Source organism: Antedon mediterranea, chromosome 1 (assembly GCF_964355755.1).
Source record: "Antedon mediterranea chromosome 1, ecAntMedi1.1, whole genome shotgun sequence".
Lineage (NCBI taxonomy): Eukaryota > Metazoa > Echinodermata > Crinoidea > Comatulida > Antedonidae > Antedon > Antedon mediterranea.
The window spans coordinates 6,177,760-6,199,684 of record NC_092670.1 but is presented as its reverse complement, the minus strand read 5'-3'; the positions used below and the strand labels follow the sequence as shown (position 1 = coordinate 6,199,684).

At 32.9% G+C, this 21,925-nt stretch overlaps 2 protein-coding genes across 3 annotated transcripts; one reads left to right on the top strand and one right to left on the bottom strand.

Moving 5' to 3' along the window:
* Positions 1–2,924: 2,924 nt before the first annotated feature.
* Positions 2,925–15,549, bottom strand: LOC140054795 (uncharacterized). Of its 2 annotated transcripts, none has more exons than XM_072099890.1 (17): positions 15,436–15,549; positions 14,843–14,940; positions 13,739–14,062; positions 11,572–11,661; positions 11,088–11,202; positions 10,202–10,343; positions 9,637–9,791; positions 8,874–9,088; positions 8,302–8,446; positions 7,745–7,829; positions 7,490–7,522; positions 6,958–7,206; positions 6,357–6,401; positions 5,717–5,875; positions 5,231–5,310; positions 4,558–4,732; positions 2,925–4,300 (listed from the first exon to the last, which is right to left on the bottom strand). In XM_072099890.1, exons 1-17 carry the CDS (start codon positions 15,525–15,527, stop codon positions 4,238–4,240), a joined length of 2,265 nt encoding a protein of 754 aa, XP_071955991.1. In that variant the 5' UTR covers positions 15,528–15,549; the 3' UTR covers positions 2,925–4,237. The 2 variants fall into 2 exon arrangements, with proteins under 2 accessions (XP_071955991.1, XP_071955999.1); XM_072099898.1 differs by having other exon boundaries at positions 8,874–9,079.
* A 1,694-nt stretch (positions 15,550–17,243) lies between these two features.
* LOC140046113 (galactosylceramide sulfotransferase-like) lies at positions 17,244–20,079 on the top strand. Its single transcript, XM_072090645.1, has 2 exons — positions 17,244–17,358; positions 18,913–20,079. The coding sequence occupies exons 1-2, from the start codon at positions 17,260–17,262 to the stop codon at positions 19,921–19,923; spliced, it is 1,110 nt and encodes a 369-aa protein (XP_071946746.1). The 5' UTR covers positions 17,244–17,259; the 3' UTR covers positions 19,924–20,079.
* The last annotated feature ends 1,846 nt before the right edge of the window (positions 20,080–21,925 follow it).

The window sequence follows — 21,925 nt, the reverse complement described above, 5'->3', positions numbered from 1 at the left end:
TTCTGCGCATGTCAATTGTGCTATAGTAACCAGTTTTGACATAAATGTTTACTATAGCATAATAAAAATGACGAATAATGGGTTCTGCGCATGTCAATTGTGCTAGTAACCATATTTGACATAAATGTTTACTATAGCATAATAAACATGACGAATAATGGGTTCTGCGCATGTCAATTGTGCTATAGTAACCAGTTTTGACATAAATGGTTACTATAGCATAATAAACATGACGAATAATGGGTTCTGCGCATGTCAATTGTGCTATAGTAACCAGTTTTGACATAAATGTTTACTATAGCATAATAAACATGACGAATAATGGGTTCTGCGCATGTCAATTGTGCTATAGTAACCAGTTTTGACATAAATGTTTACTATAGCATAATAAACATGACGAATAATGGGTTCTGCGCATGTCAATGTGCTATAGTAACCAGTTTTGACATAAATGTTTACTATAGCATAATAAACATGACGAATAATGGGTTCTGCGCATGTCAATTGTGCTATAGTAACCAGTTTTGACATAAATGGTTACTATAGCATATTAAACATGCGCAGAGACGAATAAATAAAAAGGTCGAAAATTGGCCATTTTTTGGAAAAAATCCCTGTACTATAGTACATGGACATTTTTGAAAAATTGCCGATTTTCGACCCATTGTTCGACTCTACGCATGTTTATTATGCTATAGTAACCATTTATGTCAAAAGTGGTTACTTTTACATAAATGCGCAGAGACGAAAAATAGGTTCTGCGCATGTCAATTGTGCTATAGTAACCAGTTTTGACATAAATGGTTACTATAGCACAATTGACATGCGCAGAACCCATTATTCGACTCTACGCATGTTTATTATGCTATAGTAACCATTTATTTCAAAACTGGTTACTTTTACATAAATGTCCAGAGACAAATAATGGGTTCTGCGCATTTCAATTGTGCTATAGTAACCAGTTTTGACATAAATGGTTACTATAGCATAATAAACATGCGCAGAGACAAATAATTGGTTCTGCGCATGCCAATTGTGCTATAGTAACCAGTTTTATCGAAAAATAAAAAGGTCGAAAATTTGCCATTTTTTTGAAAAAATCCCTGTACTATAGTACAGGGAAATTTTCGAAAAATGGCCGATTTTCTACCCTTTTATTTTTTGACATAAATGGTTACTATAGCATAATAAACATGCGCAGAGGCGAGTAATTGGTTCTACGCATGCCAATTGTGCTATAGTAACCAGATTTATCGAAAAATAAAAAGGTCGAAAATTGGCAATTTTTTGGAAAAAATCCCTGAACCCATTATTCGTACAGGGAAATTTTCGAAAAATGGCCGATTTTCTACCCTTTTATTTTTTGACATAAATTATAGTTACTATAGCATAATAAACATGCGCAGAGGCGAGTAATGTGTTCTACGCATATCAATTGTGCTTTCATAACCATATTTGACGTAAATGGTTACTATAGCACAATTGACATGCGCAGAACCCATTATTCGACTCTACGCATGTTTATTATACTATAGTAACCATTTAAGTCAAAACTGGTTACTTTTACATAAATGCGCAGAGACGAATAATGGGGTCTGCGCATGTCAATTGTGCTATAGTAACCAGTTTTGACATAAATGGTTACTATAGCATAATAAACATGCGCAGAGACGAATAATGGGTTCTGCACATGTCAATTGTGCTATAGTAACCAGTTTTGACATAAATGGTTACTATACCATATTAAACATGCGCAGAGACGAATAATTCGTTCTGCGCATGCCAATTGTGCTATAGTGACCAGTTTTATCGAAAAATAAAAAGGTCGAAAATTGGCCATTTTTGTGAAAAAATCCCTGTACTATAGTACAGGGAAATTTCCGAAAAATGGCCAATTTTCGACCCTTTTATTTTTTGACATAAATGGTTACTATTGCATAATAAACATGCGCAGAGACAAATAATGCGTTCTGCGCATGCCAATTGTGCTATAGTAAATTGTTTCATGTCATATGTATGTGTCTTGTATTTTTACTTTAGTTTTAAGTATCAATACGGTGTTCACATAGTCTCTCCAGGGTATTTAATTCTAAATATTCCAGAAATAAAATTAATACTCTAATAATAACTAAACACGTTTAAGTGAGTATTGAATAAAATAATTATTGACAATTATTCGTAGGGTAGTACCAAATTATTTTATGTTTAAAACATCATCATTACACAGCTTGCTGTGCAATTAACACCATTGTTGTGCACTTGAATGGGTTTCCTATGACAAAATAGGTGTTAATAGGATATTTTATAAAGTTGGTTCTTTGCCATTTTTCAACAAAAAATCCCTGAACATTAAAGGGAAATTTATTTTTAAAATGGCCAAATTTCGGCCCTTTTAATTTATGACATGTACAGAATCACATGTTATCTGCCCGTTACCTCAATATACAAAGTCGTTTTTATCTATCAAACTTTATGTGACAAAAACATTTGGTGCCCATATATGTACATGATATATCACTACCATATATTTGGGCACATCACACTTTTTTTGTCAAACTAGTTTGATAGTCTAGACTGGAAAAGTATGAGTTAAAGCCATAATGTGATATATATACATGCACAACTATCACATTAAATCATTCTGAAAAGTTCCTGTAAAAAAATGAATTTCAAATTTTTATTTAATTTTTGTTTTATAAAATGACGAGCACATAGAAATATATACAAATATTACAATCGGCTTCTGAAGTGTTCATATTTTAGGTGATTAGGTGTAGAACGTACAAATTTCAATCATTTATTATTATATAAATTGTTCTGATACCATTGGACAGTAAAATACCAGGTTTTAAGATAGACGATGTTAACCTAAATATAATTACATTCTATAACAAGCATATACATCAAATGTAACAGCCTAAAACCTCTTTAAACAAGATTAATTTTTATTTACCTTATGACATTTTGTTTTAACTAAAAAAGTTTTCTTAGTACAAATAATGAGACAAATAAAACTAATCAAACATATAAAGCACCTTTGGAAGCAAGCCACACATACAATAGGATGTGCACAACGCAACCACTTTCATACAAAAATCTCCTTTCTCCACCCCTAATCTCCCCCGCCCATTCCCCAAACAAAGTCTAAATTTTGACTGAAAAATCTTATCTTAATTTGCAAATTAATTTTTATTATGTGTGTAAATAATATAGCATATTTTTAGTTACATTTCTAACATCACTATAAGAATAGAATGTATATTTACCAAACAAAATGGCCCGCATAATTTGTGTAAAAATCAGTTATCAACATAAAATCGGTTAAGTTGGGAATGGGGTTTATTTTATAAAAACTATTATAACAGGAAATGAAAGAAAACTATACATGTATCCTCAACATAAGAACAGTAAAAAAAGAAATGTATAAGTGCAACCTTCTATTGTTAACATCAGCAATCAGTTGAAATTATTTACAATATTATATGATACATCCTTAATACCTCTTGGAAAATTATCCCTTATTTAACACCCATGTGAAAATTATCCCTTATTTAACACCCATGTGAAAATTATCCAACTAGGAAAGACAATTACCTCAATAGGATAACACAATAAACCCATGGGACAATTATCGCGCATTTCAAAGTTTGTGTGTAAATGGTCACATTTTAACAGGGATCTTTCTGTGACCTTTAACATTATGATTTCTAAAAAATCACCACAGTTTGACTATTTTCTTTATAAAGTATGTCTACAGTTTCTTAATTCTAGAATATTTCATATTTATAATTGAAATACTTTTTCCAGAAAAAAATCCCAATTATTAAGGAGCATTCAATTTGCAAACACCTGAATAACTTTTGCAAAAATAAATAATGGCCTATTCAAAAACAACATTTCTAAAGAGATGCATTTGTACTGTCTAAAATAATTGAGTTACAAAATATATATATAAAAAAATTAATTATATTAATTATAATTTAGATAAATACACTGTCCCTCTCAAAAATAAATCAAACATTTTAATAATTCAACAAAAAATGGATAGAAAAATAAAATAATGTAATTATTAACTGGAAGCTAAATGTGTCACATGACATTTCACATGGGGGCAAAGGTCATTGCAAATTGAATGCTCCACATTCCTATAATTTTCTAATACAATTTTATAGTTACTCCTGATTTTCTTGTTTTTTTTATATCTATATATATCTATATACAATAATATCAGCTTTTGTTATAATAGTTGTTTGTTGATAATTTCCCAGACCATTCTTCTCCTGAAATACGGCATATCCTCCTTAAAAAGAATCAAAATCATAATTCAATTAGTAAGTTTTTAGTAAATTAGTTAAGCTCACCAGATCAGTAGCCTAGGTTATGTACCTCTAGACCTCCAAGCGTGTGTTGCAATTAGGTCGAATCGTTTAAATATGTGTTCGATCCAAAAGGTGAAATTTGCTTTTGCAAAACTGGCAACAGGTCGCCGATTTTAAGTTTGTAAAACCCTTTGTTATTGTTTATCATATGGAAAATAAACTGAAAAAAAAAACCTACCTGGGTAAATGTAATAGGAGCATCTCTACAAATGTATTCAGCATATTTACAAGCAAACATACCACAGTCGCTGCCATTCATCTGCTGTGGTAAATTTGAACAAGTTATCAACTTCCAGCCTGTCATATCCAACTCTGATTGCTTCTTATCAACATGCTCATCATATAAATATTGCCTAGCAAATTAGAATAAAAAAAGTTTGAGGGTATAAGACCATATAAAACTAGATAAGCATAACTATACATAGGCATTTATTATCACTCTCAAGCTTAACTGGAAACTGAGGAAATTTCGATTAGGCAGTCTATGGACCCACGGCAATCAGCATTGCAGTTCCTACCCAGATCAGTACACCAGGAGATGATCCACTACTCTTTTCGAATAGTGTACCAAGTTGTTCTTTAACGTACACCATATGTACACAGGACGAACAGCCAAAGGACAAGGCAATGAAAGTAAAGCATCTTGCCTAAGCAATCAGTATGGTACAGATAGGTTTGAACCCATGTCTATCACATGCTAGTCTAAGTCCCTTATGATTACACCATCACTCTCCGGTCGATAAAGCACCAGATGCGATATTCCAGATAGTCTCCCATCCGCAACTGGGTCCAACATTGCTTAACTTTGGTGATCTGAATGCATTTCAACGCATATTTGCTACTATACTTACTTTAAAGCTTGCAAACATTTAGGATTGCCATTGCCCATAGAGTCATAATATGATATTGTCTTTTTACGCATATCAATAATCTGAAATTAAATTAAGAGAATTGAACATATATGAAATCTAAAAAACACAATGTCAATCAGTATACCTTTTGAATGGCTTTTAGTCGATTCAAGATTGACTGTTTCTAGACGTTTTAAATTATGACTTTCATAAAATGAGTGAACGTTCATCGTAACAAACATCTAGGTAGCTTTAATGAGGACAAAATATAAGGTGTTCCTTAAAGAGGGTTCCAATGTAAATCTATTTTAAGAGAAACTAACTACAACTAGAAGAGCTCTCAGTCTCAGAGAGTGCAAAAATCCGTCTAGGCATACGAAAATTTATTGATGTGTTCCCATACAGCTAACTGGCAATAACTTTTTGAGTAATTCTGCACAAATATAGATAGAAATAAACACACAAAAACAAACGTGATCGACTTACAGCCAAACACCAATGCATTCCTAAATGAACCGGAACAAGAATCAAATGTTTTGAAAAGATATCAACTTTCTTTGTCCAGCGTCGTATTGGTTTGTGGCCTCCTTGTAGTAATTTAGGATAGAAGAAGGTGTTGAAGTTGTGAGCCTTTGGATAATTATCCTGTCAATATATAAATATGTTATTTCAATTTATTAAAAATTCTTACCGTCTTTATACATCGATTTATTTTAAATGGCATCAAATCAGTTTCTATTCAAACAAAGTTTCAATATATTTTATCTATTTACAAGGTATTCCATTTTCACAAGCATTACGCTTATTTTCCGACACTTATATGTTGATTTAATTCCACAACCAGAGCTCAGGAAGTTATGATGTGTTTATGTACAGGCAAATAGAAAGGTAGTTTCGATCATCAATATACTTTGACCATCCTCAGGAGTGAGAATTGAAGTATGTTGATTAAAACGTTAAAGAACTCAACAGCTCTTTTCAGAACTATATACGTGGTGTAGCGCAAACTTTATATATCTTTTAATATTTACATTATTTTACAATTTATTGTCGAGTTGAATTAAAATGGCTTTAAAAATTAACCAGATCCTTTCAAGGACAATACAGAAGAAATGAAGTCACTTACATTTTCACTCCTTTCAACCAATAAGCTCATGTAAAAATTAATAACCTACAAAAAAAAATGTATTCAAATTAATTGGTGTATTTGATTGAGAAACCTTTGTGCTCAACAGAAAATTAGTAATTATATATATTTTTCAAGTGGAAAATGTTAACAATGTTAACAAAGGCTTGTTCATTGAGTATAGTACTTAACGTTTGAAATACTGAAGGGTAAAGTTCCCAATTGTACCTGGTGTTAATGCACTTGTCAATTGTATGACCCACTATACAAACACGGGAGAGGGGCGTCATTTACAAAAAATTATTGACGCAGGGGGTGCTTAAAAAAAACCCTAAATGCCGACACATCACCACACACCATATCGTGAATATGGTCACAATGTGTCATTGGTCTTCAAAATGGATGCATCATGGTCAGCTAAAGGAAGTCACTTTTTGGACGCAGTGGTGCATCATGGTATTCATGGCATCATGACACACATTGGACAAATGATCCACCTCTCCCAGGGGTTATACAATTGACAAGTGCATAATGATGCTCCGATTGTACTCATGAGCTTTAAAAAAAGTCACTCCACAAAGAAACATAATTTTGAACCAACCTCATCATTAAGCCAGTTGAGGCCATTTAATGTTTGTATATTACTCCTGGTTAGGGTACACTTGAAGCCTTGAACTAGGGTTTCATTTGGAGGATCAGGTGCAAACGCTGCATCAATCACGTCCTCCATCTCGTCTGTAAGCATTGGCAAGTCTTCTGTTTCGTCCAATTCATCTTCGGATATTTCTGGCTCAGCAACCTCTGGCAACACCGGGGGCTCACTTTCAGCTATAAGCATTCGCTTTCTGATCTGTACAAACAATATATATATATAATTAACACTGACCAAGAAATAGTGTTTTCAAAAAGCTTGGACCCCTTCTTTCTGGCTGTTTTACATTACTATTTTAATTTAGCTTTTTGACTTTTTTTATTTTTATCTCCATTGAGATCCAGCCACTACTACTTTTTCAGTAATTATTTTTATATGATTTCTTTAATTAATACATTAACACAATGTGTAAAAACTACATTTTTAATTTGTCTATATGTTTTAACATAATATTAACATAATTTAATATATAAATCCTTACAGTTTGTTCAATCTTGCACATTTCTTGCATACGCTAAAAACAAGAGAAAAAAACAATGAAAAAAGATATGTCAACATCTTTGCATACAGGGTAAGGGATTATTTCATTCACTCAGAGGTGTGTTTTATATCCATCATTTCAAAAGATGTATGCATATATTTGTTTATCCAGGTATGTGGACTTTTTCAATAAAAAAAAAAGTAAGGTAAATTTGGGCAATTTTATTGACTAAAAATATTACTATAGTATACATACTCGTTCTTCATATATTTTAGTTTTAATTCTTTCTTCTTCTGCCCGGCGAATTCTTTCTCGGGTACTAGATTCAAACTTTAGTTTTCTGTTGATTGAAAAAAAGAAAAGAGAGAAAGTAAGAGATTGATTCAAATCTGTCTTTTATCCATGAATAAACACACTATACTATAGAGTAAATTATTTATAATATTGTTTGGGCTAAAGGTGTCTACACTACACTATCAAACAAGTTTTACAAAAAAAGTATGATGTGCCCAAATATGGTGGTGTTACGACATTATCATGTCCATGGGCACAAAACATTATTACATAAAGTCAAGATAGTGTAGACAGAGTTTAAGAATGCTCTCTTTTGATTACAATTTATATGGCAATAATTTTAATTGCAAACAGTTGATACATTTTCTGGGTTATACTTACAAACTCTAAAAAAATTTGGAAATGTCAATAAAGACTCACAAACTGTCACAGCGAGAATATATAAGAGATATTATTATGAAAACCTCCAAGTAAAGACCGATTTTGGGGCCACCTTGGTTTAAATAGAAATAACTTACAAGTCTTTAATCCAGTCTTCTTTGGCTACTACTGATTTGGATAAATTTTGTTGAAAACTTGATAATTCTCTAGAACTTGTTGATGTCCAACCTTTTGATGGCATGTGTACTCCGGTGATGATTGGAGATTCTGATCGATCAAAGTCTAATATTGTAAAAAATAAATCAATTATCCATTGTACAGAAAAAATATTAAATAAAAATTAGCAAATAGAAATATTTTGTCTCAAAATTGAATCTGGACATTTAGTTTGGTGTTTTGAACATACCAAATTAAACATTCGCAAAGATGGATACCTGTGAGCCTCCCAAATCTAGAATTCTCTATGACATACAATGGACGTCAAGAAAACCTCACGCAAGACCATTAGTAAATTTCACCATTGGTCAGTAAAATTAACCATTGATCTTGGTTAGTCCGAGGGAATCATATTCAGATTGGAATTTTCTTGTTCAATATAGCCAGTGACTCACTTAATTTGACCCAAGTGTAATCTAGGCTTTATTGTAATCCATAGAGAAAACTATTGTTGGTACTTCAAAACAAAATATAAACAAGAAAGAATATTAACCTGGTTGAGTTGGGGTTGCTATTGAGTTTCTTTCATTTGGAGGGGTTACACAAACACTAAGTTCACTGGTAGGTGCATGGAGTCGCTGCCGAGCTGCTTCACGTATTTCACGATGACTGGTGTAGTTATGAGTGAGGATGCGCTCTCCTCGAACTTCCTTACGAGTTTGCACTGCATGTATTGAGAATGTACTGTTCACTTTGGGTCTGTAATATCTATAAAATATGAAAAACATGTAAACATTTTAAAATCTTCATAATATCAAAGTACAAAATCCTATTCATGGATGTAACCGTGCTGGGTGGAATTAGGTGGGTATACCCACCTTCAAAATCACCCAATCTAAAGATTATTTTTTAAGGTCTTCAGAAATCTTTGGGAGTTCCTGCAAATATACTGGTTTGGTTTTCCTCACCTATTCCTAAATGGTTCCCTCTATTTACACCTCTGCATACTTTCTGTTAGATTTTAATGTGTTTCTTTTCAAATGCTCTCATTATATACCTTATAATTGTTTAATACCCAGGTCATTTTACTCCATAGTAATTTTATTACTTTAATATTAACATATTTAACATAAATATGTTTGCCTTCCAATCTCAAGGTCTAGGGTCCAATCCAGATCTAATGCCAGGGTTGTAACTCGCAACTTTTCTAATGCCTAAAACCTCAAATTAGACTTTATCCATTCTGTAATTGGCAAGTCAAACTTTCTGTATGAAATATTTTTTTAAATAAATATATCAAAATGCTATAAACTTACACTCTTGGTACTTCTTTATCATCATTGTGTATTGTCTCTTCTTGTGTTTGATTAACTTCCACAGGTGGTGAGGCTGGTCTGAAGAAGTTAACATCAGCCGTGGTAAACTGTTGTAAAAGCTGTTGATATTCATCTCTGTGTTGTAATCGTATACTCTGAAATTGAACACATCTTTCTATGTTATCCAATAATGGCACGAAACAAACATTATAATAATGAACAGTTAATAATATATAATAATAATTAAATTCATTTAAACAGAAACATTTCCGGAAGCAAAACCCTAAACCCTGTAAATCCTAAATTTCCATTTTCACACAATTACTTTTTTTTGGTGTCTTTTTCTTCCGATATGTACATTTTTAAAGATTTTCACCAAATTGCAATCACACTATCCAAACCTGGTAAGAAGTTGCTCCAAATATTTAAGCTAATGTGTAAAGGGTATTTATCCTTTCTTTCCTTATACAAATGAAAGAAATTATGGTTACGAGTTCCCTGTACAGTATTGAGAAGATTAAAAAACATCACTTTTTTTAATATGGTTAAAATAACCAGTCCATACCTCCTTGACTGTGTACGACACTTTGTGATTTTGAAGACGATTGCGAAATTGAGAAGACTTGGGAAATATGTTAGAGTACGACGTCGTTAAACGGACAGCTGTTGGTTCAAAATTAGACTGCCTGGATGAAATTTGTGTTTTTCTGAAAGAAATAACACACAATATAAATCGTGAACAAGGTACCACCAAATGAGTTGGTATGGAAAAACAAGACAAATAGCTTGAGAAATAAATAGAACACTGGTTTGGAAGTGTAAACACGCTGAATCTGACCCAATTTTATTTTTATTGATTCTGGAGCGGCCTTGGATACCAACGATTGAATTTTGCTTGTTCACTTCAACCACATTTTTTACAGTAAGGTACATCTTAAATATTTAATAAATTATTATTGTTTTATTTATATTTCATAATTCTTTATTCACCAAAGGCAAAACGGTATAAACAAATAGCTTTCGCTAGTCAATGGTTTACACCTGATTACCAAATATAATACTGTTCAGTGCAAACGATTTTGAAAATATATAGTGCTTTTCCAAAAGAAAAAAGAGTTACTTCTTAGGAAATATATGTTTTAAGGGCTTTTTTAAATTTTCTGTTCCCGGATCTCACACAGAAGTCCAAATTTCATAAAAATATTATTACCAGAGGTTTGCTTTTTAAGATAGTGATCCAATCTGTGATCTATCTCGGACCTAAGGACTAGCTTACCACATCTATAAACCCTTAAGAAGTTCCTCAAATAACAGGCTGCATTACAATTGATACAGTGGTAGACATGAATTAACACTTACAAAATAATATTAAATCTGCTCTACTTCTATTATAGAATAATACAATTAGCAGTTAAATGAAATGTTTTGTCTCACTGCAGTTAAATGCTTACATTTGTTTTGAAGAATTTGCTAAATGCGACGGAACATGGATTGGTTTTTGAAAAGTATATTTAGAATCAGTAGCATCAATTTGGTGATGAGGTAAGTCAGACGCAGTTGGTAAATCTAAAAAAAAAACACATACATTTAAAGACATGTGTAATTGGGGATTTTTTATATTTCATGCATTTATTGGTGGGCTTTATAACAAACATTGGTAGCTTCTTGTCAGTTTATTGGATTGAGGGTCACATGATAAAGTTATGTTATAAACAAATAATAAATGTTTGATACTGTATTCATGCAATGAAACAAATAATTGAAGAAAGATGAAATGTTCTCTTTCAACCTCATTAAATTATTTGTAACATTGCACTCAAATATTATTTGTATTATATTACCAATATTTAAGCACAATTTTAACTGATACTATCAGTAGTAGTACATTTAATTAAACAAAGTTCTCATTTGCTAAATGTCTTTGTTTATTCTTACCTGCTAAGTCTGATTGTGGTTGGACTGCATTGTATGTTTGGCATGAACGACTATCAGCATCGCCACCTCCACCACTTACCCTAGACAGAACTAAAAATTAACAACAAAGTTTAAATCTTAAATTGTTTGTTTCTTTTTGAAGATCTACAGTAACAAAAAATATTTGCATTTTATGTCAAGTACATATATTGTTGAGAGTACTTGTACAGTAGTTAATGTTGCTGAAGTAGTCACAGCTTCCTTTTTTGCAACTGCTTTAAGTATGCATCTACTTCAGCAAACATCTGACCAATTACTTAGCTCCATGAACACCAAGCTACTTCCCAGTACAATTATCATCCTGCTGCTGCAGCAGGCTTAAATCTAAAGCTCTGTCTTCTGTACATTACATTATATTATAACTTTATATGACAAAAAATAGCCATATATAGCCACGATTATGTCATATCACTACCATATTTAAGCATATCACTACAATATTTAAGCATACAGTATCACTACAATATTTAAGCATACAGTATCACTACCATATTTAAGCATATCACTACCATATTTGGGCACATCACACTTTTGTTGTATTACTACTTTGATAGTGTAGACAGAGCTTAAAGTGGAGCTACACTCAGACTTTCTCAGCTTATATTACGTTTAAGTATGTTTAATTGAAAGTGATTACATAAAAAAAACAAGGAAAATACGGAATATTTTCCAAAAACTCTTTTCTAAAAAATCGGTCAGAAAATGTTTTTTAATACATTACACTTTTTCAGTAACTTAGGGGTTATTAGTTTACAATACGTCGCGAAACGCGTTACACTTAGCAACTGACGGGTTTTAGTCGCCGGTGAACGGCGCATGGGTGAAATGGGTCCCCTTTGGTAAATTATGTGTCGAAAAATGGGGAATCAATTTTATACACACAATTAATACGATTTGTTTAGGCCTTAGTAATATTTCCGATAAAAATGTCAATATAATTACATGTATTGTAACCTCATGATTTGCAACAACAACAGCATAATAATCTTATCAGATTGCTTATTAACTTTAACCTAGGCCTAGCTAAGCCATCTGCTCAGGGCACTCAGCCTAGCTAGCCTTGAATTTTTGTCTAGGCCTATATGCATTTATGGGTTTGAAAATTCATGGTCGTTTCGCCCCATTTATCATTCCTGGGTTTTCTCGCACATTAAGAATTGTTAAACACAAAATCCTATACAGAACAAGAGTAGTAAAGTGTAGTAAAGCGATGTGGAAGCTTAGGCCTGACTGAAAAGCAACTATTCAGGCACCCTATCATGGCCCATATGGGTAGGCCGAGGTTGGGTGCCAGCAGAACAAACTTCACTGCTGAGTGTAAGCCTAGCTAGAGGCCAAGCAGCATCGGTACACACCTACACTCTAGTAGGCCTAGGCCTAGCTTTATTGAATATATAACCAGATCTTTCTTAAATCTCGTTAAATTTGAAATTTTAGTAATAGTCTCATAATCACATTATTACACTGTGAAACATGATAGGGTCACATTCAGAATGTTTTAATATACTTTTTGCCCGTCAAAAATAACATCGCGACAAAATAACAGATCGCCAGCTGCAGTAGTGTGATTGTGAAAAATGTCACGTGATCATACTCCCTAGCAAAATAAAAAACCCAATTGGACCCGAACGGGGGAAAGTGTCTATTTACGCAAAATGGCGCAATGTATACACGATAACAATACCAGAAATAGAAAGATCTGGAAAAATTACATAAAACTACATTAAAAAATTTTTTTTTTTTGAAGAAATTAATTTTGTAGGATTATTCAAATATACCCCCCTTTTGCATGTAAAAGAATAGGAAATTAGAAGGTATCCCCCCAAAACGCAAAAAGGTGTGATTTTCAAGAAACTCGTACTCATTGAAAACAATTTAAAAAAAATATGAAGTATGGGGGATGATATTTTAAAATAATAGTTGAAATGTATGAAAAATAGTAATTTTCTGGGTGGAGCTCCACTTTAACCCCTAGTCATCAGCACAAGTTCGGTGCTCTAGAGGCATGAACACCAGTAATTTGAAGGTTTGGGTTCAATTCCCACTTAAGAAATATCAAAGTTAGTATTAATATTGTTACCATTTATCAAACATGCATCCAATAATTCTTTAAATAAAGAGATCTAACCTTCTTTTTGATTAGGATTTTCATCAGACAATGATTGCTCTGAATCAGATTGTTCATCTTCTACAATGACTTCAGACATCCGGATCTTACGATTTGCTCCGACAAACAATTTTGTGGGAGTTTGATGTCTCCTGCTACCGTTATGTTTGGGCTTGCAGATATACATTTCTTCAAAATTACGCTTCCGATTGCGAGGGACAGTATTTGTAATACGTTTTTCACCACGTTTACTGTAGAAGTAACTCTCGCTAAATGACAGTGCTTTTTGCTTCACCCACTCCGCAACTCGTACAAGTGGACTTTGTTCTGTACCGTTTTCTATACCTAATTAATTAATTATAAAACATTTATTAAAAATTAACAAAATATACAAATATTACCTGTATTCAATTTTCTTTTTTAATTTGTAATACAGTACAGTAATATAATTTAAATGCATTTACTACAACTATCTTTCATAAAAGTGTAAAATAGACAAATGCTACGCATTCCATTATCAAACAGTACAGTATTTAGCCAAGAAAGAACACAATAAATAAATAACTGTGTTTTAAAATGTCCTGTGTACATGCATTTCTCAATAAATTGAATTGTAAATGTAATTCGAAATTTGGCCACTGCCTACTTTATTGCATCTACAGTAAGGTACTTTTTGTGTTTCAATAACATTAATGCACTTGTCAATTGTATGACCCACTATATGACCCCCGGGAGAGGTGCGTCATGGGTGCGTCATTTACAAATAATTACTGACGCAGGTGTGCGTCAAAAAACCTAGATGGTACGTCGCATCAATGAACAAGGTGTGTCAATGTCCGTCACTTTACCACCCACCATATCATAAACAACATGGTCACAGTGCGTCAAAATGGGTGCGTCATGGTCACCTAAAGGTAAGTCACCTTTTTGATGCACGGGTGCGTCATGGTATTCAAAAGTATGACGCACATCGGAAAAATGACGCACCTCTCCCGGGGGTCGTATAGTGGGTCATACAATTGACAAGTGCATAACATTGATAAATGATATATTCAGCTATACTATACAGTACCTACAAACCCAATATTATAGAGCAGGAGTCACTTATTGACATGGATAACTTACCGTTAATTATCGGAGGGGCATCTTTAGGGGACATGTGAAGTTTAGGACGCTTCAGATTAGGGGTCACATAGTCATCTTCTTCATCTTCACTGACCTCTCTAAGAATAAGATAAATTATTCAAAAATAAATTTAAAGTAAGAGCAATTTGATGAATTTAATAATTATTAGTAAAACATGGTAGGCCTAGGCTTACAGTAGGCTATGCCTACCGAACCAGGCCAGGTACAGAATGTCTAGTTTTTAAAAATAATATTAAAATCTGCGTGAAAATAAAAAACGCGAATAAAAAATGCTGTGCTTACTTTTTAAAATTTTTATTTCCAACGTTTTTCATCATACGACTAGGAGGTAATGTTAACATAACCGAATAAAATAGCCTAGAAGGAAGGCTAAACAGGCCTTCGATTTACGTAGGCCCACCTAGCGTACAACATGACATGTGCATACACATCGTTATCAGCAGTGAGTGTCCCGCTCGGAACAAACATCAAACAACAATACAAACGTCCGTGTAAGGCCTAGACTTCTATAGATTTAATGTCTAAAAATCAATTTTTTTACATAGAAATATATAATCAAACCATAAACATACTCATCTAAACTCCGTTTTCGTGTTGTGGTTGAAACGTTGGGTCTTTCAGGACCCAGAAATGTATTAAAAACGCTCTTTAATTTCGACACCATTGGAAACAAGCGCGAAATTCAACATGGACGATGGCAGAAATGAAAATGACACAATAAACATAATATTAACAATATTCTAATTAATAATTATTACATATTTGAAAGATAAATAATGATTAGAATAACAAATATAAGAGAAAAGTATATTTATTTATAGATAAATTGTATCAAATTTTTATTTCTCAATGATTATAATTTCGGTTAAAATATACGTATGACTGAGGCTGTACTCTGTTCTTCTTGTGGATATGGCGGGCAAATGCTGACAAAAACACCCACAGGTTGGCTTTCATTTTTATTATGTCTACTGCCACCGCTTGGCTTGTATTAAAGATAATGAAAAAAACCAAAACAGTTTGTTGAATATGTCATTCAAACATCACATGATTATTTACTTCTTTATAAACAGAAAAATTGATTTACCTGAAAACTGTAATTAATCAAATTAGTTATTAGTTACCGATTATCAATCCAAAACAAATACATAAAACACCTGCCTTAAAGAATATCACAGATACACCTATATGAGTTGTTGATTTTTGAAGTACTTTTTGTGCTGAACACATATTTGATATAATTTTTTGTTATTAACAATCGGAAATTGCCGAAAATACATAATTTTAATATTTTTCTAAGCCCCGCCCCCGGCGATGTTCAGCGAAGCGCGTCCAAGCCCTGTGACGTCAAAGCAGTAACATAGCTTTCTTGGGATAAGTTTTCGGTGCATGTTAGTAAGATTGTTGCAAAATGAAATTATAAGGTAGGCAGCCTTTACTTGTGTGGATTTTGAAAGTTGTCTTGCCTTATACAAGACTTTAGTTCATCCTATGAAGTTTTCTGTTCAATCATGATTAACGCATGGCGAACGAAGGTTATTTAGAGCCAGATACTAAACCTTTTTTGCAAAGGAAATGCTTTCTATATTGGGTCTATCTTCTCTAAGATATAAGCAGAAGAGGTGACATGGTTTTGAAAATGTTCGTAACTCCATTTTTTTAAAACTTTAAAAATTCTTCTTGCCAAATTTTACACGAGGTCGTCCTTAAGTTGTGTAAATCTTGGGTTACCTTTAGTGAGAGCTCTTTTCTTTGATACACGTATCATAAACACACCGGGAATTCTTTACATCCAAAACGCAAAATCTATTACTATTAGAGGAGGCAGCTTAAACGAGTAATACTCGTTATTTCACTTAAAGTAAGCATCACGTTAGGTGAGTTAGATACATGTTGCGAGAGTGAGAGAGTTCATTCAGTTGCTTTCCTGTTAATCAACCAATTACCGAACGAAGAGATATTCTAATTCTTCTTTTAACTGTGGTGAAACTCCTACTCCATGGAATACTTGTTCATTGAAGATCATGGGTAGCTTTCTTGAATTAATGAACTTTGTATGTGGAATGAGCCATTCCATTCGATTTATTATTCAATAACAATTCACGATACGGTAACTTTGCCTTTATTCTGACCAGGATTAATATATTGAGTACTTTCTCTGCACTTTAAATACAGAGTTGGACCCACGACATCTTATCTCCTCAATAAAAAAGATACAGTAGTCCTAATCGGAATAAATGTCGTAGAAGTGTCTTCAACAAAACTGAATGTAGTGCGTCCTCTATTGACTAGTAGTAGTAACCCTAGCAAAGCGTATAATGATAGGCCTACAATCCGTCAATCCGTCATAATCACGGTGTATTATGTGCTCTGTGGCTGAAAGAAGTCTGTTAAAGATGACACGGGTATTTATGACAGGAGGGAGTCTAATCATCGTTTTTTTAATAATAGCTTCATTTATGTACAGTTACAGCGTTATAAATGACAGCAAAAAGGTACGTTGTACATTACATTATGGTTGTATGGTTGTAAGTTAGGTTATTTGTGTACTGTTAAGGGCTATAGTATTTTAGAAAAAAGAATACGGTACGCTATCATAATATAAGCGCAATGATAAAAATATAATCATGCTTCAACATTTACAAACGGTTATTATTGTTTATATTGTCATATTGTTCTTAATTGAATCGAATTAAGAAAAATTAAATCTGGTTTAAATAAATTTGGATCAAAATTAATGGTGTACAGCAAACTTTATATTATCAAACAAGCCTGTATTATCAATTTTGTATACAATACAATGGACTTTACTAAGCATGGTTTACCACTTTGTGGTATAATGAATGATTACTTTTACGACAGTATACAATATTATTATTATTATTATTATTTATTGCCAAAAACCAGTTACAAACAAACAAAACACAGAAACTAAGGGAGTAGGCAGGAACCTAAAAGTGAACCTAATCACTATAACAAAAGTTCAGGTTCCGTACTCCCAAAGTAACAACAATGATATAAAATAAACTATATAAAAATATTTAAAAAACAAATAGACGAATCAACAATATAATAGGTTCTCTCTTCCCTCTCCTTTGTAGGCCTACCTCTCTCTCTATAAACAAGGCCAACAGCCATTAAGTCGCGTGCTACAATGCATAGTGATACCGGACCGACAGACAGACCGACAGACCGACAGACAGACCGACAGACAGACAGACAGAGAGACCGACCGACCGACATAGTGAACTATACTGACCGAAATTACTGAACATGTTTAAAAATGTTGAAATGTTTAAAAACATTTATTTTTTTAAAATTTACACGTGCGTAGCCTGTCACTTTCGACGTGCTCGTATAACGTAATTTCGAGTTGAAAAGTAAGTCAAGAAAACAGAAATCGGGCAAAAAGAGTGCGCAATAACATTTAACGCGCAGTGCGCGCGCAAAAATATGCGCACTCATGGCAATTTTGTAAACGCTTAAAATTGCCTGAAATGTACTCTTATTTCATCGAAAATAAATTTTGAAAATGTTAAGCGCGCTTGCGCATGCGTTACATGCGCTACGCACGTAATTGTATTGCCATATGATGATTTATGCCCTGAAATTTATGAGTACCAAATTTTATTTAATTGTGATTCATGATTGTGAAGATATGATTACAAACGTGATTTCGTTAAATCGTGCGTAGACCGCGTAATTTTTTATTGCGCACCGTGAAAACATAACCACATTGATTCCTGGCCATAAGGAATATACTGTGAAAAATTGACCTAGCTAGATTAAACTGATATCAAGATAAGGTCAGAAAGCGATAAAACGCATAGTGATACCGGACCGACAGACAGACAGACAGACAGACAGACCGACAGACAGACCGACAGACAGACCGACAGACAGACAGACAGACAGACAGACCGACCGACCGACATAGTGAACTATAGAGTCGCTTCCACGCAACTAAAAATATATAACATATTGGATTCAATTCAATTCAATTATCATTTATAACTGTGTATTTTACCCTGTTTTCGTATATTTTCCAGCCCATATTGCCATCTAGGCCCATACTTTCTTCAAATACGACAAATAAACAGTGTTCTCCAGCGACAAGAATTGTATTTTTAAAGACTCACAAAACTGGAGGTTCAACGGTCTCTTCAATACTCGCACGGTATGCTTACAAATGGAACCTAAAAATGCCAAGGTATAAATCAACAACGAATCGTATAGCGTTCAACAGAGACATGATGAAAAGCCAAAGCAATCTAAAAATATTAGCTAGTCACACAATATACAATAAGCCAGAGATGAACTTTGTGTTTGGAAACGCAATTTATATTACAATACTTCGAGAGCCTTCAGCACAATTCGAATCTTCGTTTGTTTTCTTTGAAATGGCTAAAGAACTAAACATTGAACACTTTGAAAATCCAATAGAAGAGTTCATGCGTGTCCCGAATAAATATATGCGTACGCCTGGTTTTAAACAATCCTTGAAAACCCAGAACGATCAATTCAGGCTACTTGCTTTGCCAAAATCAAGGTATGCAGATAAATCATTTATTCAGTATAAATTAAAACAACTAGAATTCGAATTCGACTTGGTGTTGATGAATGAATATTTTGACGAATCTTTAATACTATTAAGAAAATTATTATGTTGGCAATTCAAAGATATGCTTTACATTTCAAAGAAGATAAGAAATAAAAGAACCATGATGAGTAGACAACTAAGAGAAAAGATTCGAGCTTGGAATAGCGCAGACGTCACTTTATACAATTATTTTAATCAAACATTTTGGAGAAAAGTATCGGAATACGGCGATTCGTTTTCGGCCGATCTGGAACATTTTATAGAGTTGAAGAAAGAAACAACGGAGAAGTGCATTGGTGGATATAGTGACGGTCTACTTCGCAGCCCACAAATCCGTCAATACTTAACACCAAGAGAAAATCAATTTTGTGCAAATCTTATTAAAGATGCTACTGTTTTTATGAAACTGATGGATTCAAAAATAAATACAGACATATTAGAGTCCCTGTTTCTAGCCTAACCATACCTATACGCCCAGTTAAACATAAAAGAAAACATTTCTAGAATAATAAATGACGATAAAAAATCGAACCTAATCAGTGCACCCGATCAAAATGTTTTTTTAAAATTTATTATCATCCTTTGCACATTGTTTATCATTTTGTATTGCTTATTATAGCACCCATGGTAACTTAGACCAATTCAATTCAACTTTTATTTCAGACAATTGTCCATATGGTATAATACATTTGACGACAAAAAAAGATGAAGGAGAGAGGACCAAAATCTATTGGTATATAATGCTTCTCTCCATTTGTAGTACATGTTTGAATCCATCAACAAATATTTATATAGCCCTATACAAATTAACATTCTGTTTTCGTTTTTCATTATTCTTGTAAGAAATCGGTAAGTCGAAATCCTTAAATATTCATAAAATGATGGAATAAAATGAAACAATATTGATTTAGTATTTTATTATTCGGTATTACTTGTGCTTCATCATTACTTTTCTAAATTATTATAATAATGTTCTTGTTATTTATCATCTTTAATAAGATGTACTTGTAAATAATCACTATAAAGACGTCGGTGGTGTCAAAATCAAGGCCTTTTGAAAAAGAGAAGTTTGAGAAGCTCTCGAAAAAAATCAGTAAAAGAAGCAGCTGATATAAACTACTTTCGGCGTGTTCCCAAAATGTGTATTATTATTGTAAATAATCACTGTCTTTATACAGTAATAATAATTATGTAAAAATCACAGTACTATGTTTATTGTTATGGTTATCATTATTATGACTATTTCGTCAGCTGAATTATGAAAAGTTAGTTATCCGCACAACAAACGTCAACCGCACGTACGTTAGAACATGCGCACATAGGAAAGGATGAATTTATTGATTGTGATGGGTCTGATAAATGGTACCATCCTGGTTCTTAATCTGTATCTGAATCAGGTTTTAGATTATTAAGTGAAGTAGGCTCACCTCCTTTTATTTGTATTGAGTGTAGAGTATGAAACGTTTGATTTACACACTTTAGAGAAACGCGAGACAAGAAAATACGGAAAGAAAGAATAGTACAGAAAATTTCCATATGTCTACAAAACAATGAGAAATAGTAACAAAGTAAAACTGAATCAATATTTATCACCATTCGAGTTGTTATTTAGCTACCCATCAGCCCGTGCTTTTTTTTCTTTTGATTTTATTCATGTATTATACTCTTTTGACCTCTTTTAAAAAAGTACATTTTTAAAATATTTGTATTGATTACTACTACTTTTCTGTTCTTATCTTTTACTTAAATGTGTATAGTGGGGCTCCATAAGCTCTGTCTACACCATCAAACTTTATGTGACAAAAAAAGTGTGATGTGCCCATATATGGATATGATGATGTCATTATCACTACCATATTTAAGCACATCACTGCTATAATTAGGCACATCACACTTTTTTTGTCAAACTCGTTTGATAGTGTAGACAGAGTCAGTGACCCAACATACTTCAAATTTGGTTAGAGGCATAAAACTTGGTATTACAACCTTTAAGATTTGAGGTCAATTGACCTTTGACCTCAGATAATGCCCGATTCCTAAAAAACCGTGCATCCCAGAAACACTGCATATGTTTTAAAAATAAATATTTGTGAGACTGTAGTGATGTTAAATCACCAATATCGCAGTAAATATCATATTAATGCATTTTTGTTTCTATTTTGAAGGTTCGCTCAATAGGTTCATATCTATTATTTTTACGTGTTTCTGATGTACGGTTGACCAGTTCAAAGGAATTTAATTGTTCCATGCTTTTAACCAAATTTGAAGTTTTATTTATGTATTATACTCTTTTGTCATCTTTTTAAAAAAGCTCTTTTGTTCAGGTGAAACCAGGCTTAAAGAACCTTGGTCTTTTATAAGGCTTAATCTCGTTATATTTTGCTTTTGTTCTTTTGTTACCAAAATAATTATAAATCATATTTACGTATCAGCGGGTACTTCAATTCTGTCCTTTCCCGCAA

Bases quoted from the DNA above. Each gene is read 5' to 3' on its own strand.
- LOC140046113 (XM_072090645.1), top strand. From the start codon at position 17,260: ATGACACGGGTATTTATGACAGGAGGGAGTCTAATCATCGTTTTTTTA. The intron at 17,359-18,912 runs GTACGTTGTACA...TATATTTTCCAG, and splicing joins TTATAAATGACAGCAAAAAG to CCCATATTGCCATCTAGGCC.
- LOC140054795 (XM_072099890.1), bottom strand. From the start codon at position 15,527: ATGGTGTCGAAATTAAAGAGCGTTTTTAATACATTTCTGGGTCCTGAA. The intron at 14,941-15,435 runs GTATGTTTATGG...TCTTATTCTTAG, and splicing joins CGAAAACGGAGTTTAGATGA to AGAGGTCAGTGAAGATGAAG. The intron at 4,733-5,230 runs GTAAGTATAGTA...CTAATTTGCTAG, and splicing joins AAATGTTTGCAAGCTTTAAA to GCAATATTTATATGATGAGC.